A 17667-nucleotide genomic window follows, 5' to 3' on the forward strand; every position below is an offset into this window, starting at 1 on the left:
TAGTACATCTGTTCATCCATTTGCCACTTAAATCTTCCTTTGTAAAGTCCCCTTAAATGTTTAAACCTGCTCCAGGTCAATGTAAAACTTATGTAGTCCATACAGGCTGGCTTTGGTACAAACCTCTTCCCTCCTATCTGGCTGTCATCTTTCCCTTCTTCCTTGCGCTATAGCACTGTTTCTCTTGAGGCAATTGTCACTTCTTATTGAGTATTACATTTATTACTATAAACATCTTACCACTTCTATAAGTACAGTTAATATATTGGTTTAATAGTAATAGACATTTATTGAATAAGTGAAATAAACAAGAAAGAATATGTATCCCTGTGTCCATACTGTAAGTCAAAGTTACCTGCAGCTGTATTTCTGAAACTGTGAAAAAAAAAAAGAAAATTCTTTGCTTACATCTGCTAAATTGATAATAAAGATGGCTTCATGAATTCCAGAATATTTAAAGACCTTATCATCTAGTAAGAATTTTGGGGATTGAGTTTGATAGTATTTTAGAAATAAAGATATAAAGCTTTATAACAACACACAGTAAGGAAAAATGCTGAAGATTTTCATCAGAACTTCATAAAGCATAAGAAATTGTGATATAATACATTTGATTATTCAGTAATGCTAAAGTAGAATGATGCATTTTCAGCAATAACACGATATAGGCTGTATTTTACACTGGGCTGGTATAACCACCATGTGTATGAAAAGAAGTTACACAGTAAAGAGACTCTAAGATGAAGCTAGTTAGTTTTAGGAGTGTGGACTTCGTATCTGCACTGACTAGACTTGAAGCTCAATTCCACCATGTGACCTTCAGCAAGTCCCTTTTCTGTACTTTAATTTGATCATCTATAAGTTGGGGATATGCATTAATGTATGTGGTACTCAGAACAGTATCAGCACTAAGCAAGTACTGTACACTTAAATTTTAGTTTTAATGAAGAAGAGGAAAACATCTGTTTGTCAAGATAATAATCAGCTTTATCTTATTTTCAGACTCTAATCAATTTTTATTAGAAGTGTAATAGTTTAGGGCTTTAAAATCCCTACAGATTTGATCAACCAAATTAAACTGCAGTGTATTTAAATATCTTGTTCAGGGACCCCCAAGTAGTTGATGGTCCAGTTGAGAAAAAAAATTCCTTCTATATATCAATCATCTATCTCTCCATCTAACCAGCTTCCAGTTATCCATATAACTCACACAACAAAATATTTGATATAGCTAATTTGAAAGTCTTTTCCTGATTGCAAGCTCCAAATTAATGTACCATGTTTTTCTGTGAATGTTAGTACTGCTCTTCAAAGCAATTTCTTTTAAAGTTATTGAAACATCACTTCTTCTCACTAATCCTTTGATATACTAGGATTCTATTTAATCTTACTTGGCAAATAACCAGGGTCTCTGGAGAAAAGTCTGAAGAAGATTTGTGAGACTATAGCTCAGCTTTCGGCTGTTATTTGCAGTGGTCAAATTACACAGTATCTAGACAATCACTTTTGGCTCTGCATTAATAATATTTCTCACATATTATAAAGCATGATAAAGAGAGATGAAAAACATAAGTATTTTATTTATAGAAATGTGAGGCAAATAGCTGAAATAGTTCCATAAGTTTGATTTTGTTCAAGTCATAAAAAAAATAATGACTTCAATTGGTTAACCACTGTGAATGTTTAGAAACTAAAGAAAATTTAGATACTGTGAGTTTCTCTCCTTCCGTCTGTATTCTGTCAACTATACTCAATATAAAAAAAGAAGAAGAAGAGAAAGAAAATAAGCAAAGGCATAAACTATTCTTTAGTAAGTAATGAATAATTGCATGTTGAATGTAATTAAAGGTTTTTGGATAGAAAAAAGCGGGAAGTTTAGTGGAATATTGCACACCACAACACTGATTTGAACATATGTTTGAGAAGATGCAGCTTTTGGTACAGAAGAAACTGTTACTTTAAGAGTTATGCCAACTTAGGCTCTGAGCAGGAAGCTTGTTCAGATCCTGCAGTCTATGAAACACAGATAATTTCAAAGCTATATTTAAAGGATAAGAAAAAAATTAAAGTTCTGCCCAACAGGGACAAATGGCTTGTTTTTCTGCCAAAGAATCCATTTATCAAGAAGTACTAGAATCAAATACATTAACCTGTGCTTCAAAAGCAGAGACATTACTTTGCCGACTAAGGTCCGTCTAGTCAAGGCTATGGTTTTTCCTGTGGTCATGTATGAATGTGAGAGTTGGACTGTGAAGAAGGCTGAGCGCCGAAGAATTGACGCTTTTAACTGTGGTGTTGGAGAAGACTCTTGAGAGTCCCTTGGACTGCAAGGAGATTCCAACCAGTCCATTCTGAAGGAGATCAGCCCTGGGATTTCTTCAGAAGGAATGATGCTAAAGCTGAAGCTCCAGTACTTTGGCCACCTCATGCGAAGAGTTGACTCATTGGAAAAGACTCTGATGCTGGGAGGGATTAGGGGCAGGAGGAGAAGGGGACGACAGAGGATGAGACTGCTGGATGGCATCTCTGACTCGATGGACGTGAGTCTGAGTGAACTCCGGGAGTTGGTGATGGACAGGGAGGCCTGGCGTGCTGCGATTCAAGGGGTTGCAAAGAGTCTGACGTGACTGAGAGACTGAACTGAACTGAAAGACCTATAGTCCCAAAGAAGGAACAGTTTTTTTTTCTTTTCGTAAATCCTTTTCATAATCCTCAGTACCTGATAAAACTCTAAACTTCCAAAGAGGATATATGGTAAATGGTGTAATTTTTTTTTCATTTAATGCTTCAGATGGGTCAGAATAAAAATGGGGCCAGAAGTTTTAAAATGTTTTTGTTAATTACTCAGTATCTAAATATGATAGTTTATTTATCACCATGTAAACTTTCTGTACTAGTCTTGTTTCCATCTCATTTCAACAGATTGCTAGGAAAGTCTGGCAAATTATCCCCTAAACCATTAGGAAGTAATATACTATAAAGGTGCTATTTTCTCCAAAGAATATAAAGATTCCACCTGGGGTAGAATATTTTTTCTCAAAATCAACATATATTAGATTTCAGTACAAGTAGGTATGCATGTTGAACTGTTGAACATTCTTAAGCCAACTCTTTTGAAATCTACTCTATGCACAAACTTCACTTTCTCTGTGCTGTTTCTTTAGCATCTCTTATTTTAAAGAGGTGTCTCACAGGCATTATCTCTGTTTCTTTTATCCAATTTAAAAGTGCAATTTTCACTGGACTGAGGAAAATAAAGTCTGATAGCTAAAAACTAAGAAATATATCACGAGTTGCTACTATATAATAACAAATATTGTCTCAGATTTTACATAATAAGTATATTTCACTTATTATACTTCCTGATAAATTGGAGTCAATGATTTTTTTGGGGGGAGTGGGAAATCAAACTGGCAAAAGGTATCAGGATAGTAAAACAAATTTCATATTGCTTTAATGAATAATTCTAAAGAGACTATATTATATGCAAAAACTGTAGATCACAGATGCAAATGGCAAAAAAATAAAGAGAAACTCTCAGGTTGACTTTGACTATCAAAAATTGAAAAAGAGCTTAGTAAATAATTTAGATATTACCAACCATTAAAATTTTTATTTGTGAAAATGTTTAATGGCATAGAAAGATACTTAGTTGATATACCAACTTTTAAACTGTGGATGAATGTACTTGGAAAGAAATGCGCTGGAAGTAAATATAACAAAATACTAAAGAACTGGCTCACTGGTGTTCTGCTTAAAAATACAGATATTTTTCACATTTATTTTTCAATCCATGTATCTTCTACTTATATTATCAGAAATAAAGTTAAAATTACCTTTAAAATAGTCTCAAATTTCATGTAATGTTTTACAGCATTTCACAAGTTAAAAGCAAAGCAAGGAGGATAATTTTCCATTTCAGTGTTAGGAAGAAATGGTAAATTCTTAATATGAGGAGCTTGAAATAAAACTCAGATCCTCCAAAGCCAACTTCAATGCTCCTTCTGTCATATCATATTAGAAGGACACAGGAAATAATATATATGAACACTATGAGTTATTCATAATAATTGTAACCCAAGTTGTTATTAATACTATTGTTTAATTTATTTGATTTTCTTTATAAATTCCTAATTTCAATTGAGAGACAAATACATGTATGAGATTAGACAAGTGTTAACAAAAATGGACAAAGTCAAATGTGTCAGAAATTAAAAACTCATAATGGCATTTATGCTTCATTCATTCAATATTATGCTAGCATGGATTAGAAGACAATCTAGAACTCTTGTTTTGCTTGAGAAAAAGATTGAACATGGTACTCAAGGTAAGAATGGAGTCATACTAAGAATATTAATAATGAAAAAATGTGAAAAAAAGTCCATAAAGTAAGACACAAAGGGGAAAGATAAATAGACTTGATAAATAACCCTGTAGACTTTTAATTAAGTAATCTATTTTAATCAGTGAGAAATTAAAGTAGAAACTAATATCTTTATAACTATTTATTTAGGGTTACTTGCAGGGCATATTTAAGAGATAAACACAATCAATAAGATTTAAGAGTCAGGTTCTTTTTCAGAAGCACACATCTCTCTTATCAGCTGACTTTGTTTAAATCCTGTACCTCCACTCTCTCCACTTGTGCTGGCCTTTTCCTGATCCAGTAGACTTATGGCTGATGCCAGACACTGAGCAGGGCTTGTGTGTTCGATGAGTTTCAAACTCAGCCATTTTTCAGGCAGTAGCCTCTAAATCAAAGATTATAAATGATTTAAAATTTGTGCTGTGCTTAGTTGCTCAGTCATGTCTGACTCTGTGACCCCATGGACTGTAGCCCGCCAGGCTCCTCTGTCCATGGGGATTCTCCAGGCTAGAATACTGGAGTGGGTTGCCATGCCCTCCTCCAGGGGATCTTTCAAACCTAGAGATAGAACCCAGGTCTCCTACATTGTAGGCAAATTCTTTACCGTCTGAGCCATCAAGGAAGCCCTTTAAAAGATTATAGCCATGGAAGTAAAAATATGTGAAGTCAATTAGTTGCAATAAGCATACTTCTCTCACCTGTGATTGGGACACAGATCCAGAGAAACATTTCTCCAAGTGCAAGAATGAAAAATGGCAGTTGATCCTCAGCCTCAGAATCAGGGAGACACACGTTAAAAAAGTAACTGGCGAATTGAGCTAAACTTTCATGATATTTCTACATGGGCAGCTTTTACTCAATTCCTCCTGTTTATGCCAAGTAGAAACACTGGACCATGGTAGCAAAATCTTCTTATTTCTAAAGAATAGCTTGAAATTTAGATTTTTATTTTAAATATCTCATTTTTAAAACACTGGCAATTTTAATAAATGCCGAACATTATACAGGCCAAAGAAAACACATCTATAGAGCATATTTGACACACAAGCTGTGGTTAATGACCTCTGATTTAATAATTTGATTACTATATTGTTGCACATATAGTTGAGATATTTCTGAAAAGTCATATAATTTGATTACTAAAATGTCAAGGACAGTTTACTGATTACAGAAAACTAAATAGAAAGAACAAAGCTGGATTATGTATGCTATTATTCTACACTCATAACTTCTTCACAAATGCCAAGCATTTCACGAACTCCATTTATTATCAAAAAGAAAATATCAAAGACCAGAGGTTGACAATAGAATAATAAATATAACCATCATAAACTTTAAATGCAATATAACTAAGGTTAGGTTACAAGTTCAAGTTGTTTTTCTGTGTATGCAGATGTGTGATTGTATTTCTAAATGATGACTAACTAGCCAATTATAGTCCCTAGAAAGTTCTGTCATAACTGACATTTTAAATGCAGCATTCTGCTAAGAAAACCAAAATTTCAACCTCATTTTAATCACTTTAGCTATGCAGAATTCTGTTAATCAAGTAGAAAAAAAAGTGTCTTTAACACTTAAGATGATTTATCTGTTTATATGAATGTGAGAAAAATGATCACACCTTCAAGTAATAGATTATAAGTACAGAGAAAGTTCACATTACAGCTATGCTGATGAAAATTACCTGCAGGCTGTTACAACACAGCCTGTGAATTAATTAACCTTTTGCCATAAAAATCTAGAAACTTCAGCTAAGCGTGAGTTGTCTGTTTCCCTTGCTTTAGCTTCCTCAGCACTGAAATACTTTCCCTTTGTGGTGAAAATACTATGCAATTACTGAGGCAAACAAATAAACATAATCAGATTCCATCATTGCTCCAGGTTATTATAATAAAATCACATAAGTTGTGATTAAAACATAGCAATTTAGATGTTTCCTCTTTTGTTTCAGATAAAGATGAGAAATAATGGTTGATTTCTCTGTAGATCTTTAATTTTATGAATAAGACTGGCAGTTTCTTAGCATGAATAACGACTACCTCTTAATTATGTATGTTCTGAATTTGGGAGAAAATAATTAAATAAAGCAGAACTTTTGCCAACATGTTAAAAAATAAGTACTCACATGCATTCTTCTACACTTCATTCTCAAATAAATAAACACACTATCTCTATTTGAGTGTACTGGTCAAGTACTTTGATAATTTCCACTTGGGATCCGAAGCTGAGAAATCATCTAACAATAAATAAAGCTATGATCTAGGGAAATAGAATTTCTAAATAAACAATGGTAATATGAGCCACTGTATTCCTTGAAGTTGTTAAAGCCAAGGATCAATAAGACGTGGTGAATGTGAAGATGATAGCAAGCCTTAAGGACTACTAAATTATACTCTACATATTGACATAATAATTTCACATCCTTATGCAACTGTTTGGAAATACTTTTTACTTTTTTCTTTGATGTAATTAATATCTCAAGAGGGTTAACAGTCCCAATATTTAATGGTTCAATAAGAAGCAGTTAGAGCTCTTCTCTTCTATTAGCTGTTTTTATTTTTTGAGCTAGCTTCAAATAATTCATTATATAATTAGTCTTAACAATGGATAAGCCATTCTCTCAGTAGGTTAGGAGACATTCTTGTTTAGATAATGGGTTTAATATATATATTGGTTTAAAACATTAGGGTATTTCTCTATTCTCTCTCTTTCTTTTGGTCATCTGTGTGTATGTGCTCAGCTGTGTCCGACTCTTTGCAACCCTCTGCTGTAGCCCTCCAGGATCCTCTGCCGTGGAATTTTCCAGACAAGAATACTGGAGTGGGTTGCCATTTCCTTCTCCAGAGGATGTTCCCCACCCAGGTGTGAACCCATGTCCCTTATATCTCCTGCACTGTAGGCAAATTCTTTACCACTGAACCACTGGAAAAGCCTATCTTTCCAATCAAATGATGATTTGCCAAATTCATCTTAAAGAGCTAAACTAGTGAACTTCCTCCCCAAGTATTGTTCAGAGAATCATTTTTAGTTGCAGGAAGAGGTATACAACAATAAGTTAAAATAAGAAGGTGATAATGCTTGCCTAGAAAACTGAAGATGTATCTGATAGGTATACATATATACCTACAGGTGTATATGTGTATATTCTCAATTAAGGACATACCTATTTTAAGTGTAATTATTTCAAATTAAGCAGACTCTTAAAATAATTTGGAAAAAAGTTTCACAATTGTTAATACATTATAATTTTCCAAATGAATCTTTTATTGTATCTATAGGGAAAGTAGCTCTTTAAGGTTGGAAAATTTAAAACATTTACCAAAACATTTTTGGTTAGTTCAATTTTGAGCATACCCCAGTTAATAGCTACATTTAGGTAGGTATATATCTATACCTGAAGTATCAAAGCTAATACATGTTTGTTACATAAAAATTAACAGTACATATACTTTGAACATAAGAATATACAAAGTTTAAAAAAGAATTGGTACCCTGCAAATACTTAAATTTGTCAGTGCTGACTTAAACTAGAATTAATATTTCCATTGATTCTAGGATGATCATGCTCATGATAATACATATATGTATATGAATAAAAAGTAGATGTCTTGGAAAGCCTAAAGAATGAATATATAGGTATATAATATTCCTTAATTGTTATAGGAATACACATGCTATGCTTTGGAAGATATGCTCCACATACCTGACAGGTAATGTTCTGTCTCCTTTCCTTCTATCCATTTCTCTTTGGGGAACAGGATACCAACGGAAATTCAGTTTCCAGTTAAAACCCCCATAAGTCATGTCCGACCCAGCCATGTATTCAAAGGTGTCATCACTAATCACATCAATGATGGGACATACAACTGTCTTCCTGCAGAAAAATTAAAATCAGCTGGTGTAAAAATTATAGTTAAAATGTTTCATTAGCTTTTTAAAATATCACATAGCTGATACATTGAAACTTAATTATTTTGTGACTTTAATTTGCCTTTATTGTTATGTTATCCTTTTCTCCATGGAATTACTTCCTTTTACTACATCTGACTTCAGTCTACTTTTATTCTATCATATATAATCTAATCAAATATACTAATTGATCCTCAAGCTAATTTCCAAATGCATTCTAAGTACTAACTCAGCAGGATGAACATGGCCTATTTTTCATTAAACCTCTCCCCACAGCATGATTAGTAGACTGCTTTGATATTATGCAGCATTTCAGCTATAGCCCACTGAAAAGCAACAGTGTGCAGGGAGTGAAGGATGAATAATAGCAAATTCAATCTGGTAGGTTGACTCTCAAAGGTGATAGTTTAGATTAAAGAGATAGCTCAAAGGAAATGTTCATGGAAAAACAAACAAATGAAAACCCACAAAGAGAAGCAACAATAAAAATCATGATCATCAGTATAAGTAAATATTTCCTATGAAAGATATTAGGTTCATGACAATTTCTGAGTGAATCATCTTAGACAGCAGTTTACACTAAAAATCTGCATGTTTTAAAATAGGAAAAGATAAGCAACTTCAGTCTCTGGAGTTTTATGATCCATTTTTTCTTAAAGTAAGAGGAAGAACCAGGAGATTTGGTATTCTTTTCTTTTTTAATTTATTTTACTGAATTAAAGTTGATTGACAGTTTTGCTAATTTATACTATATATATATCACTTTGTATAGCAACATGATTAAGTTGTACACACATAGATTTGATATTCCTGATAGTGGCTTTTTAGGATGAGGAACTTTGCACCATAGGAGGTCATTAGGTATTCTTTTCATCCATGTTGCACTTTCTCTAGTCTACCTCTATTCCAAGCCTGTAGGTTTTATTATGGTGTCAACCATCTGTCATCTCCAAAGTAAATGTTTAAATAACTGGGCCTTGTTTATAGCTAATTCCAAAAGTAGAGCTTGCTTTTCATATAAGATAGAAAGTGAATACACAAATATGCTCTAGAATCACCCACAGATATGGAAAACAAGGAAATGTTGTCCATTATTTATTCTGGTTTTGCAACACCTGTATCACCAATGTTCAATTTCTAATAGGTTTTATATGCCACACTATGACCAATGTCTAGACAGGACTCTGAAATTAAAAGGTTTCAAACTTTCCTGGTGACTCAGTAGTGAAGAATTCACCTGCCAATGCCACAGACACAGGTTTGATTACTGGTCTGGGAGGATCCCAGATGCCATGGGCCAACTATGCCTGTTGTGCACCACAGCTACTGAGTCGCACTCTAGAGCCCTGGAGCCATAACTTTGAGCCCACACACTGTGACTACTGAACCCCACATGCCTAGAGCCTGTGCTCCGCAACAAGAGAAACCAATGAAATGAGAGGCCTACACACAGCAACTAGAGAGTAGCTTGCCACAACTAGAGAAAGCCCTTGCACAGCAGCAAAGATCCAGTACAGCCATAAAAATAAACAAATGAATCTTAAAAAAAAAAAACTTAAAAGGTTTCACCTAGCCTTGGAAAAGCTTCTTGGTAACCCTGGTCCTTATAAAAACAATATCTTTCTTTCTTCATTAAATGTAATCATTTAAATTATAGGGAGATGACATTAGATCTAATAACCTCCAATAGAACTTTATTATCTAGTTATGGCAACTTTAGAACATATAAGCAAGATAAAACATTAGAGCTCATTATATGCCAATACAATCTAAATATGTTGTTAGATTAAAAAATAAATGATCTATTCATGACCATAGTGAAGCAATATTATAATCTCACTAAGTTGAATATGAAACACATGTTTTTAAAAGCATAATGTATGAAAAGCTGCCAGGAAATGCATTTAAAACGTTCCAAGTTCATTTTACTTTGCCAGCCTTACCCTCCTGTGCCGACTGTACAATACACAGAATGGAAAAATGTTATTACCCATATATTACACTCAGTAGACAAAAAGGTTCCCACTGCTTTCTTCAACTGCTATGGTTCATTTTACTGACAACCTCCATCCATCTTCCTGGCAAATACCAAATCATGCCGTTTATGTGATAGAGCTGCACTAGCTCACACAAAGCAGCTCCTGTCTTGGAGCCTTAATTAAAAACTTCAATTCTAAGTAGACCTTTCTACCGTAGGTGAAACGACTAGGCAAGCAAGGTGCTATGCAATGTTTTGCTATTATTTCAGACAGCAATCGGCATAATTGTCTTCATTAGGTACTTAGGAATGATACTCATTTATCATCTATAGTTATGAATAACTGCAAGAAATCCATTTAAATTTCATAGGATCACATGGGAAAGAATTGTAGGTATCTATGAGTGTTTCTATGGAGAAGGCAATGGCACCCCACTCCAGTACTCTTGCCTTGAAACTTCCATGGACAGAGGAGCTGGAAGGCTGCAGTCCATGGAGTCGCTGAGGGTCAGACACGACTGAGTGAGTGACTTCACTTTCAGTTTTCATTTTCATGCACTGGAGAAGGAAATGGCAACCCACTCCAGTGTTCATGCCTGGAGAATCCCAGGTACGGGGGAGCCTCGTAGGCTGCCGTCTATGGAGTCGTACAGAGTCCGACATGACTGAAGCGACTTAGCAGCAGCAGCAGCAGCATGAGGGTTTCTAATTTCTATAAAGCATTCTTGAACTTTTCAGATTTCATTATATGTCTATACAGAATGGCAATACTATTTATTTTTTTTAATGCTATTTAAATAAACATTCTTACAGCTGTGCTTTTCTTTAAATCATGATTTCATTTCAGTGGGGTGCATGAGTGTATATAAGTTTTGTAAGATCTTCAAGGTGGCTTTGTACTCGACTTTGATTAAGAACAGTGACTAGGTAGAGAGAAGATTGTTCTGGAAGTGGGGAGAACTAAATTGTTGTCCTCGTCATTTACAATTTCTAGGACAAGCCATTTAACTATCATCAGATACAGAGAAGAGTATCTTTATTATCTACCTCACAGAGTGGTTGTGAAGACAAAGCTGCTTTGAAAATATATTTTGTAAAATATACTACTATTTCTGATTGGACTAATTTCCTTCACCTATAAAATGAATATTCAGGATCTTTACTGTTTGAATTGCTTGACTTTCTTAATCAAATATTCAGGTTTGGCATAAATAAACCAAGATCTTAATTAAATAAGGAGTAAGGGGACTTCATTTTTAAAAGCTAGGAAATAAACATTCTGAAAATAGCAGCTTGGGAAGAAAAGTTTTGAGGGATAGCTATAATGGTCCTAACAAGTTCAGGCAAAATCCAGACAGACAGAGCATATGAATTCTTACCTGTCCTCCTTTATTCTTGCCAGCAAGGGCTCTAGCCATCCTAATGTGCATTCACAGTGTGCATCCAGGAAAGTTATGACTTGTCCTTTTGAAGCAGCTGCTCCTCGAAGGCGGGCACGTATTAACCCAGAGCGCTCTTCCATTCTAATAATTTTTACTGGCACTTCTAAATTTTTCACATAATTCTCTAATGTTAACTTGAGAAAATCTGTAAGGTGCAATTAAGAATTTATAAAGTTTTGAAACTCTTTTAAGACAGAGAAGGGAAACTACTGCCTAGATGGAAATTCAACACACAGAAGTGATGGTCAGCTCCTATCAACATGCTTTGCATTAGGTTAAAAAAAAAAAAAAAGATACAGAGATTTCATCACTATTAGTGTATAGTTCATTATGACTCATCACTTAGCTGACAAGGGTAAGGCTACACTAGGAAGTTAATATACTAGACTGTAATTTAAAAACTGGGCCACATTGGCAACTGCAGTCTTCTTAAATATGTTATTTTTCTTTTACCTACAATAAAAAAAAGAGAGCCAAATACCCACTGTGTCATATAAATGTTCAGTCATATGATCAACTGAGTTGGGAAAAAAGAGAAATACTTAGGAAAGTCATTTTGGCTGATTTCTTAGGTTAGTAAGAACCAAATGGAATCATGAGATAAACTGAAAGAATTAGTTACTTGTTTGTGGAGTGGCACTGACTAGATATCCTGAAAAAATCTGACAGGTAGTTTCAGGGTTAGTATAATTACAAGGAAAATATGGATCATTACCCTGTTATCTTTTTGAACACAATAAAGCTCTATAATTAAAAAATGTATATACAAGAAAAATAATTTTACCTCTTTCACTGGCATCATCTACCAAGATGACCTCAGAGAGCAGATAGTGTGGGGACCGATTTATAACACTGTAAACAGTTCTGAGGAGAGTGCTCCAAGCTTCGTTATGAAACACAATGACTACACTTGTGTTTGGAAGTTCATCAGGGTAGACCTTTGTCTTGCATCTGGAAGAAAGGAAAGAAGAAGGACAAGCTAATAAGTTCATTTTTCCTTCTTATCACTGTAATAAAAATATCCATTATGACACAAAATTAGACTCAAAAGTCCCTTATTACAACACTTTATGGTTATCTAAAATTATTTTCCTTTTTATATATGTTGTGAGCATTCACTTGGCACTTTGAAAATTTAAATGAATACTTACTAGTATTATTTGAGTTATTATTTTTTTTTAAATTTTACATTAACTCTAGGGAACAAAAAGGCATGATTTGGACACAAGTCTAAGAAAGCTAAAATAACATTATGAGACTATCAATAGAAGACCAGTTACTAAAGGAATTCATTTAGTAGATATAATTGTCTTTGTTTAGAAAAAAGAATTATTGTATAACTCAAAAATTCATGAGAACATAAATAGACATGTTCACAGGGCTTTGAAGCTTTTAAAACTGAGATTACTATGCCATAATTAATGTCTACTTTGAGGGAAAGATGTTGGGGTCAAGATACATTTCAAAGATTCTTAAAAAAAAAAAAAAAAACAACAAAAAAACCCAACAACAAAATCAGAGATGACGAAAGGGTATAGGCTTCCAAAACATCTCTTGAATGTACGGAGGTGTCACCTGGGGATTGGGTAACCTGCAGTTTCTGGTTTAGCAGATCTAGGGTGCAGCCTGAGAATATACAGGATTTAAAATGTTTCCAGGTGATTCAGATGCTGTTGATCCCTGGAACACACGGTTAAGTAAAAGCCTGCATCATAATTGTTATTAATTTTAGAACTTGGTATTTTGAAAAAAAAAAAAAAAACAATTTTGCTGATAAATTAAAAGAAGTCCAGATTTTGCTTTTCATGCCATAAAACTTGTAAGGTACATTTTGATAAATAATATGGAGATGTTCGGAGAAGGAAATGACAACCCACTCCAGAGTTCCTGCATGGAGAATCCCATGGACAGAGGAGCCTGGTCTACAGAGTCCATAGGGTCACAGAGAGCTGGGTACAACTTGGTGACTAAACCATCATCATGCAGACGTTCTCGGTGGTCACTGCAGTTTTAATGTGCAGGTGGCTCTCAGCCATATCCACTTGTCAACTTTTAGACATTTTTGTCACATATTGTTAAATCATTGTGATTATAGAGTATTTTGCAAAAATGTCACTGGGTATCCAGACAGGAATAGAAGTATATTCACCTTATGTTATTTTTCCTGGTAAAATAAGCTGAAGAGCAAGAAAATTAAAAGTAAAGTGAACCAGATACACCCTGCCACCAATAAATGACCTAATCCTTGACACAAAATTAGCATCTTTAAAATTAGTCCCCTTCACAGGTGAGTGAAAAAATCCAATAAAGTGTGGGCATCAAAGGCATGTAATAAAATAAATACCAACTATATGCCTGCAGAGACTTTAATTATTTTTTAAAACAGTCTAAAATAATAGCTCCTAGGTGAAGTGCTCTGTAATATAGCCAGGAAAGAATGTACATATGTCTAACCATTTTTTCAGTATATATTTATTTGAATAACATTCATTAAGCATCCACACTATATAAGACATTTTGCGTATAAAAATAGTTCAAATGTAGGGTAGAAGAGGTAGGTTGATTCATAGTCATCTTTTCCCATTCTGGTAGCAAGATTAAAGTGATTTCTATTAATATATGTCTCATCATCATTTGACTTGGTCTTCCAGGCAGTTTATCATTAAACAAACTTAGAAAGCTGTCTTGGTAAGTCAGACAGGTCCTTGCCAAGATTCTCCTCAAACCTCCATTCTTCTGCCTCATCAAAACACCCCCTCACTTTCAGCATGCTGAACAAAATGAGTCATAAAGATGATTGTCATCATCAATAAAGAAGTAAAACTGAAAAAGCAGGCTGAAATCAATCCAACAGTCAGCAACTACTGGTTCAACCCAAGGATAATAGTCTATGAAGGCTACTTATTATCATTTGTATATAAGTCATTTCTTTTAAATTAAACCTCTTGCATGTTAATGCTAAATGTTAATAAAGAAAAATGAACAAGATATTTATTCAAATAAATCATTTATAATATAAAAATAAAAGCAGATACTTAGATCCAGCTTCTCAACTTATTTCCATCGTGCCTTGTTTTTGTGGTTAAAAAATCCACTCATGTTAATTTTATATTCATTATATGTGACATTATAATGAACTAGTTTACTAATAATGCAGCTATAATATTTTGCTTAGAGAAAATTTCCACTATGTCATTATTTAATGTAGCATAAATAAAATAAAATGTGGTTAATATTTTATTAATTCATCCTCTTTCTCCTATGTAAACAGTTATTTCACAAAAGAAACTTTGTTTAATAACATAGTTTATAGGATAATTCTTATTATACAAATTAATCATTTTCTATGTCTGTTTATCCAGTTACTCAAGCATACAAATATATATGAACAAGTGGTTTTTATTTTTATAATTTTTAACGGATTTATGATACAATGAACTGGAATTATTGCTTATAATTCTTCAAACCTCTTGTCACCTAGGGTAAAATACATCATTATTTTATGCACCACTAGGAAAGAAAAATGTTGTCAAGCCATAATAAAATGCTTTGTTATCTTGAATAGGATCTATTCAATACCTAAAGCCTATAGAAAAAGCTCTCAAATTTATTTTGACATAGATTCCTATCAATATTTTAAGCTTGCTTATACATCAGTCATACTAGTCTCTTGTTGCTTTGAAATTTCTTTCATCTATTCTAAAGGGATTTCTCTAGTTTAGGGTTGTATTGCTTAACAGATGAGAGACATACATTTAGCATATATCTCAGTAACAAAATATTAATACAGAACAATTTCATCTTGTGAGTATCCTCCTTTGTACTGTAAAACTGTGCTTGCAAACTTTTAGTAGCAAAGGAAATCTTGACAAAATTCAGATTCTAATTCAGTAGATCTGGTATGGGAATAAGGTTGTGAATTTCTAGTAAGACTCCTGGCAATGTGGACTCTGCTGGCCCTGAGTTGACATAATAAATAACTGATAATAAAGCCTGGCAGGCTACAGTCCATGGAGTCACAAAGAGTCAGACATACCAAGCAACTAACACTTTTACTTTCACTTTTCAAAGTTGACTAATTCAAATATTTATTTCACAGGATACAAATCTCAAGTCACAGAGCTACTTCAATACACTGCATAATAAAGTAATAAATGATATTGCTAATAAAATAATTTATGATTTATAATATTAGTAATGGTAATGATTTCTGCTCCATAATATATCTTAAATGATATTGTAGGTATCTGAAAATTTGAAAAAATTTCTATGCATTTAAAAAATAATTTATATATTTATAAATATATATGTTTATAAAAAAGAAGTAGATTCCCTAGGATCATTTTATTAAAACTAAGTATAGAAAGTCAGCTATCACTGAAATTACGTATATATGGACCAAATACTCCTAGTAATCTGTCTTTGGAAGACATTATTTTTCTTTTATGTAAATATCTAAATAGAATTGAAATTTTGACATAATTGTGAGAGCACAATGTATATGTAATTAACTTTGAGAGTAAATGTGTCAGACTGTAATAGCAATTTTAATCAATTTGAAAGATATTTGATACCCAATACTCAAATTGAGTTCCTGAAATCTGGTATTCCAACAAGAGCATAAGCTTTATCCTAGCAGAATTTCATATTTGCACTATATTTGACATTCTAAATCTATAATACTTTAAAGAAAATAAAAGTTTATTTCCTTTTAATTCTGTAATTATCTGTCACTCTAAATCTTGGCTGCACATCAGAATCATCCCATAAGCATGAAAAACAAAAAAAACAACAACTGGTATGTGGGTTTTAGCCACAGAGATTCTGATTTAGGTGTCTGGGGTGTGGCTATGGATAATAAGATTAAAAAGAAATCTCTCCTGGGCATTTGAATGTGCAGCCAAAACTGAGTCACCAAATTTATTTAACAGAACCATTGATATGTATACATCAATATTTTGCTTACATCAACATTTAAAAATAGGATATATAAGGTTAGTATCTTTTTCTATGTTTATATGAACTAAAATAAGTCACTATTTCCTTTCACTATAAATACTGGAGTCAGAAAGTCTTCTCTACTTCATTTAAAATCTCCTCTGTCATCTGGATATATACTAATGCTTATCCATTTTTCTGTGCATCAGCTGTTGACTTATAAATGTAGGAGAAATAAATGCAACTGTTCTTTGGAGAGAATATGGTGATAGAATCACATTTCCTCTGTGTGGAACATGGAAATATAGTGAGATAGTGTTCCTATTTACCATCTTTCCCCTTGGCTATGTCCACATTAGAGAAACATAGATTGTTACAATTTGATTTTATCCTTTTCAAAGCTATATTGATGTTTTCATAAAAGCTACTGAACACAACACACCACATCAAAGAAAGAAAAATTGACTATAAGATGAGAATGTGAAATCACAAAGGATCCATAATTACACAGTGGTTTAGTTAGACACAATCCATTTAGGACTCCAAACAAAGGCTGTCAACATTGTAGTTTGCATGACTTGTTGAAATGCAGCTCAGTGAGTCAGTGGCTACTTTTAACTGGCTCAAACAAAGATTAATAACAGTAATTTAAAATGAAGACTTACAATACAAGTTCTCTCTATACTTTTTATTTTTAAGAGCTGTAGGAATTGTATTGAACCTTTCAGAATTATGGGTGGTTTCAATGTTTCCCAATTCTTTAACATTCATATTCACAGAAAGAAATTTCACCATTTTCCAATGCATCCATGCAACAAAAGCCTGGGCAACAGGACAGTGATTCTTTCATAACTGAAAGTTTGGAGCCTCAAGTGAAATGAAGCACTTAATTTTGCAAGGCATCCTATATGTTTCTTTGTATATACATTGTGTTAAACCTTCCAAAAGTTAAGTTCCTATAAGTCATAATTACTTCACTCATTAAAAAATTTTTTTACAAATTGTTAGTCACTCAAGTGTATCTGGCTCTTTTT

The 17667-nt window shown here is 33.3% G+C and overlaps 1 protein-coding gene across 7 annotated transcripts in view; it reads right to left on the reverse strand.

Annotated features, from left to right (window-relative positions):
- Nucleotides 1-17667, reverse strand: part of GALNT13 (polypeptide N-acetylgalactosaminyltransferase 13) — a 652766-nt gene that overhangs the window by 220760 nt on the left and 414339 nt on the right. For all 7 annotated transcript variants that reach the window (XM_042243853.2, XM_042243852.2, XM_042243851.2 and 4 more), the window contains 3 exons: nt 12480-12646; nt 11633-11840; nt 8070-8240 (listed from right to left, as the gene is read on the reverse strand). In XM_042243853.2, the coding sequence (XP_042099787.1) occupies nt 8070-8240; nt 11633-11840; nt 12480-12646 (546 nt within the window). The remainder of the gene's footprint in view (nt 1-8069; nt 8241-11632; nt 11841-12479; nt 12647-17667) is intronic.

Source organism: Ovis aries, chromosome 2 (assembly GCF_016772045.2).
Source record: "Ovis aries strain OAR_USU_Benz2616 breed Rambouillet chromosome 2, ARS-UI_Ramb_v3.0, whole genome shotgun sequence".
NCBI classification, from domain to species: Eukaryota; Metazoa; Chordata; class Mammalia; order Artiodactyla; family Bovidae; genus Ovis; species Ovis aries.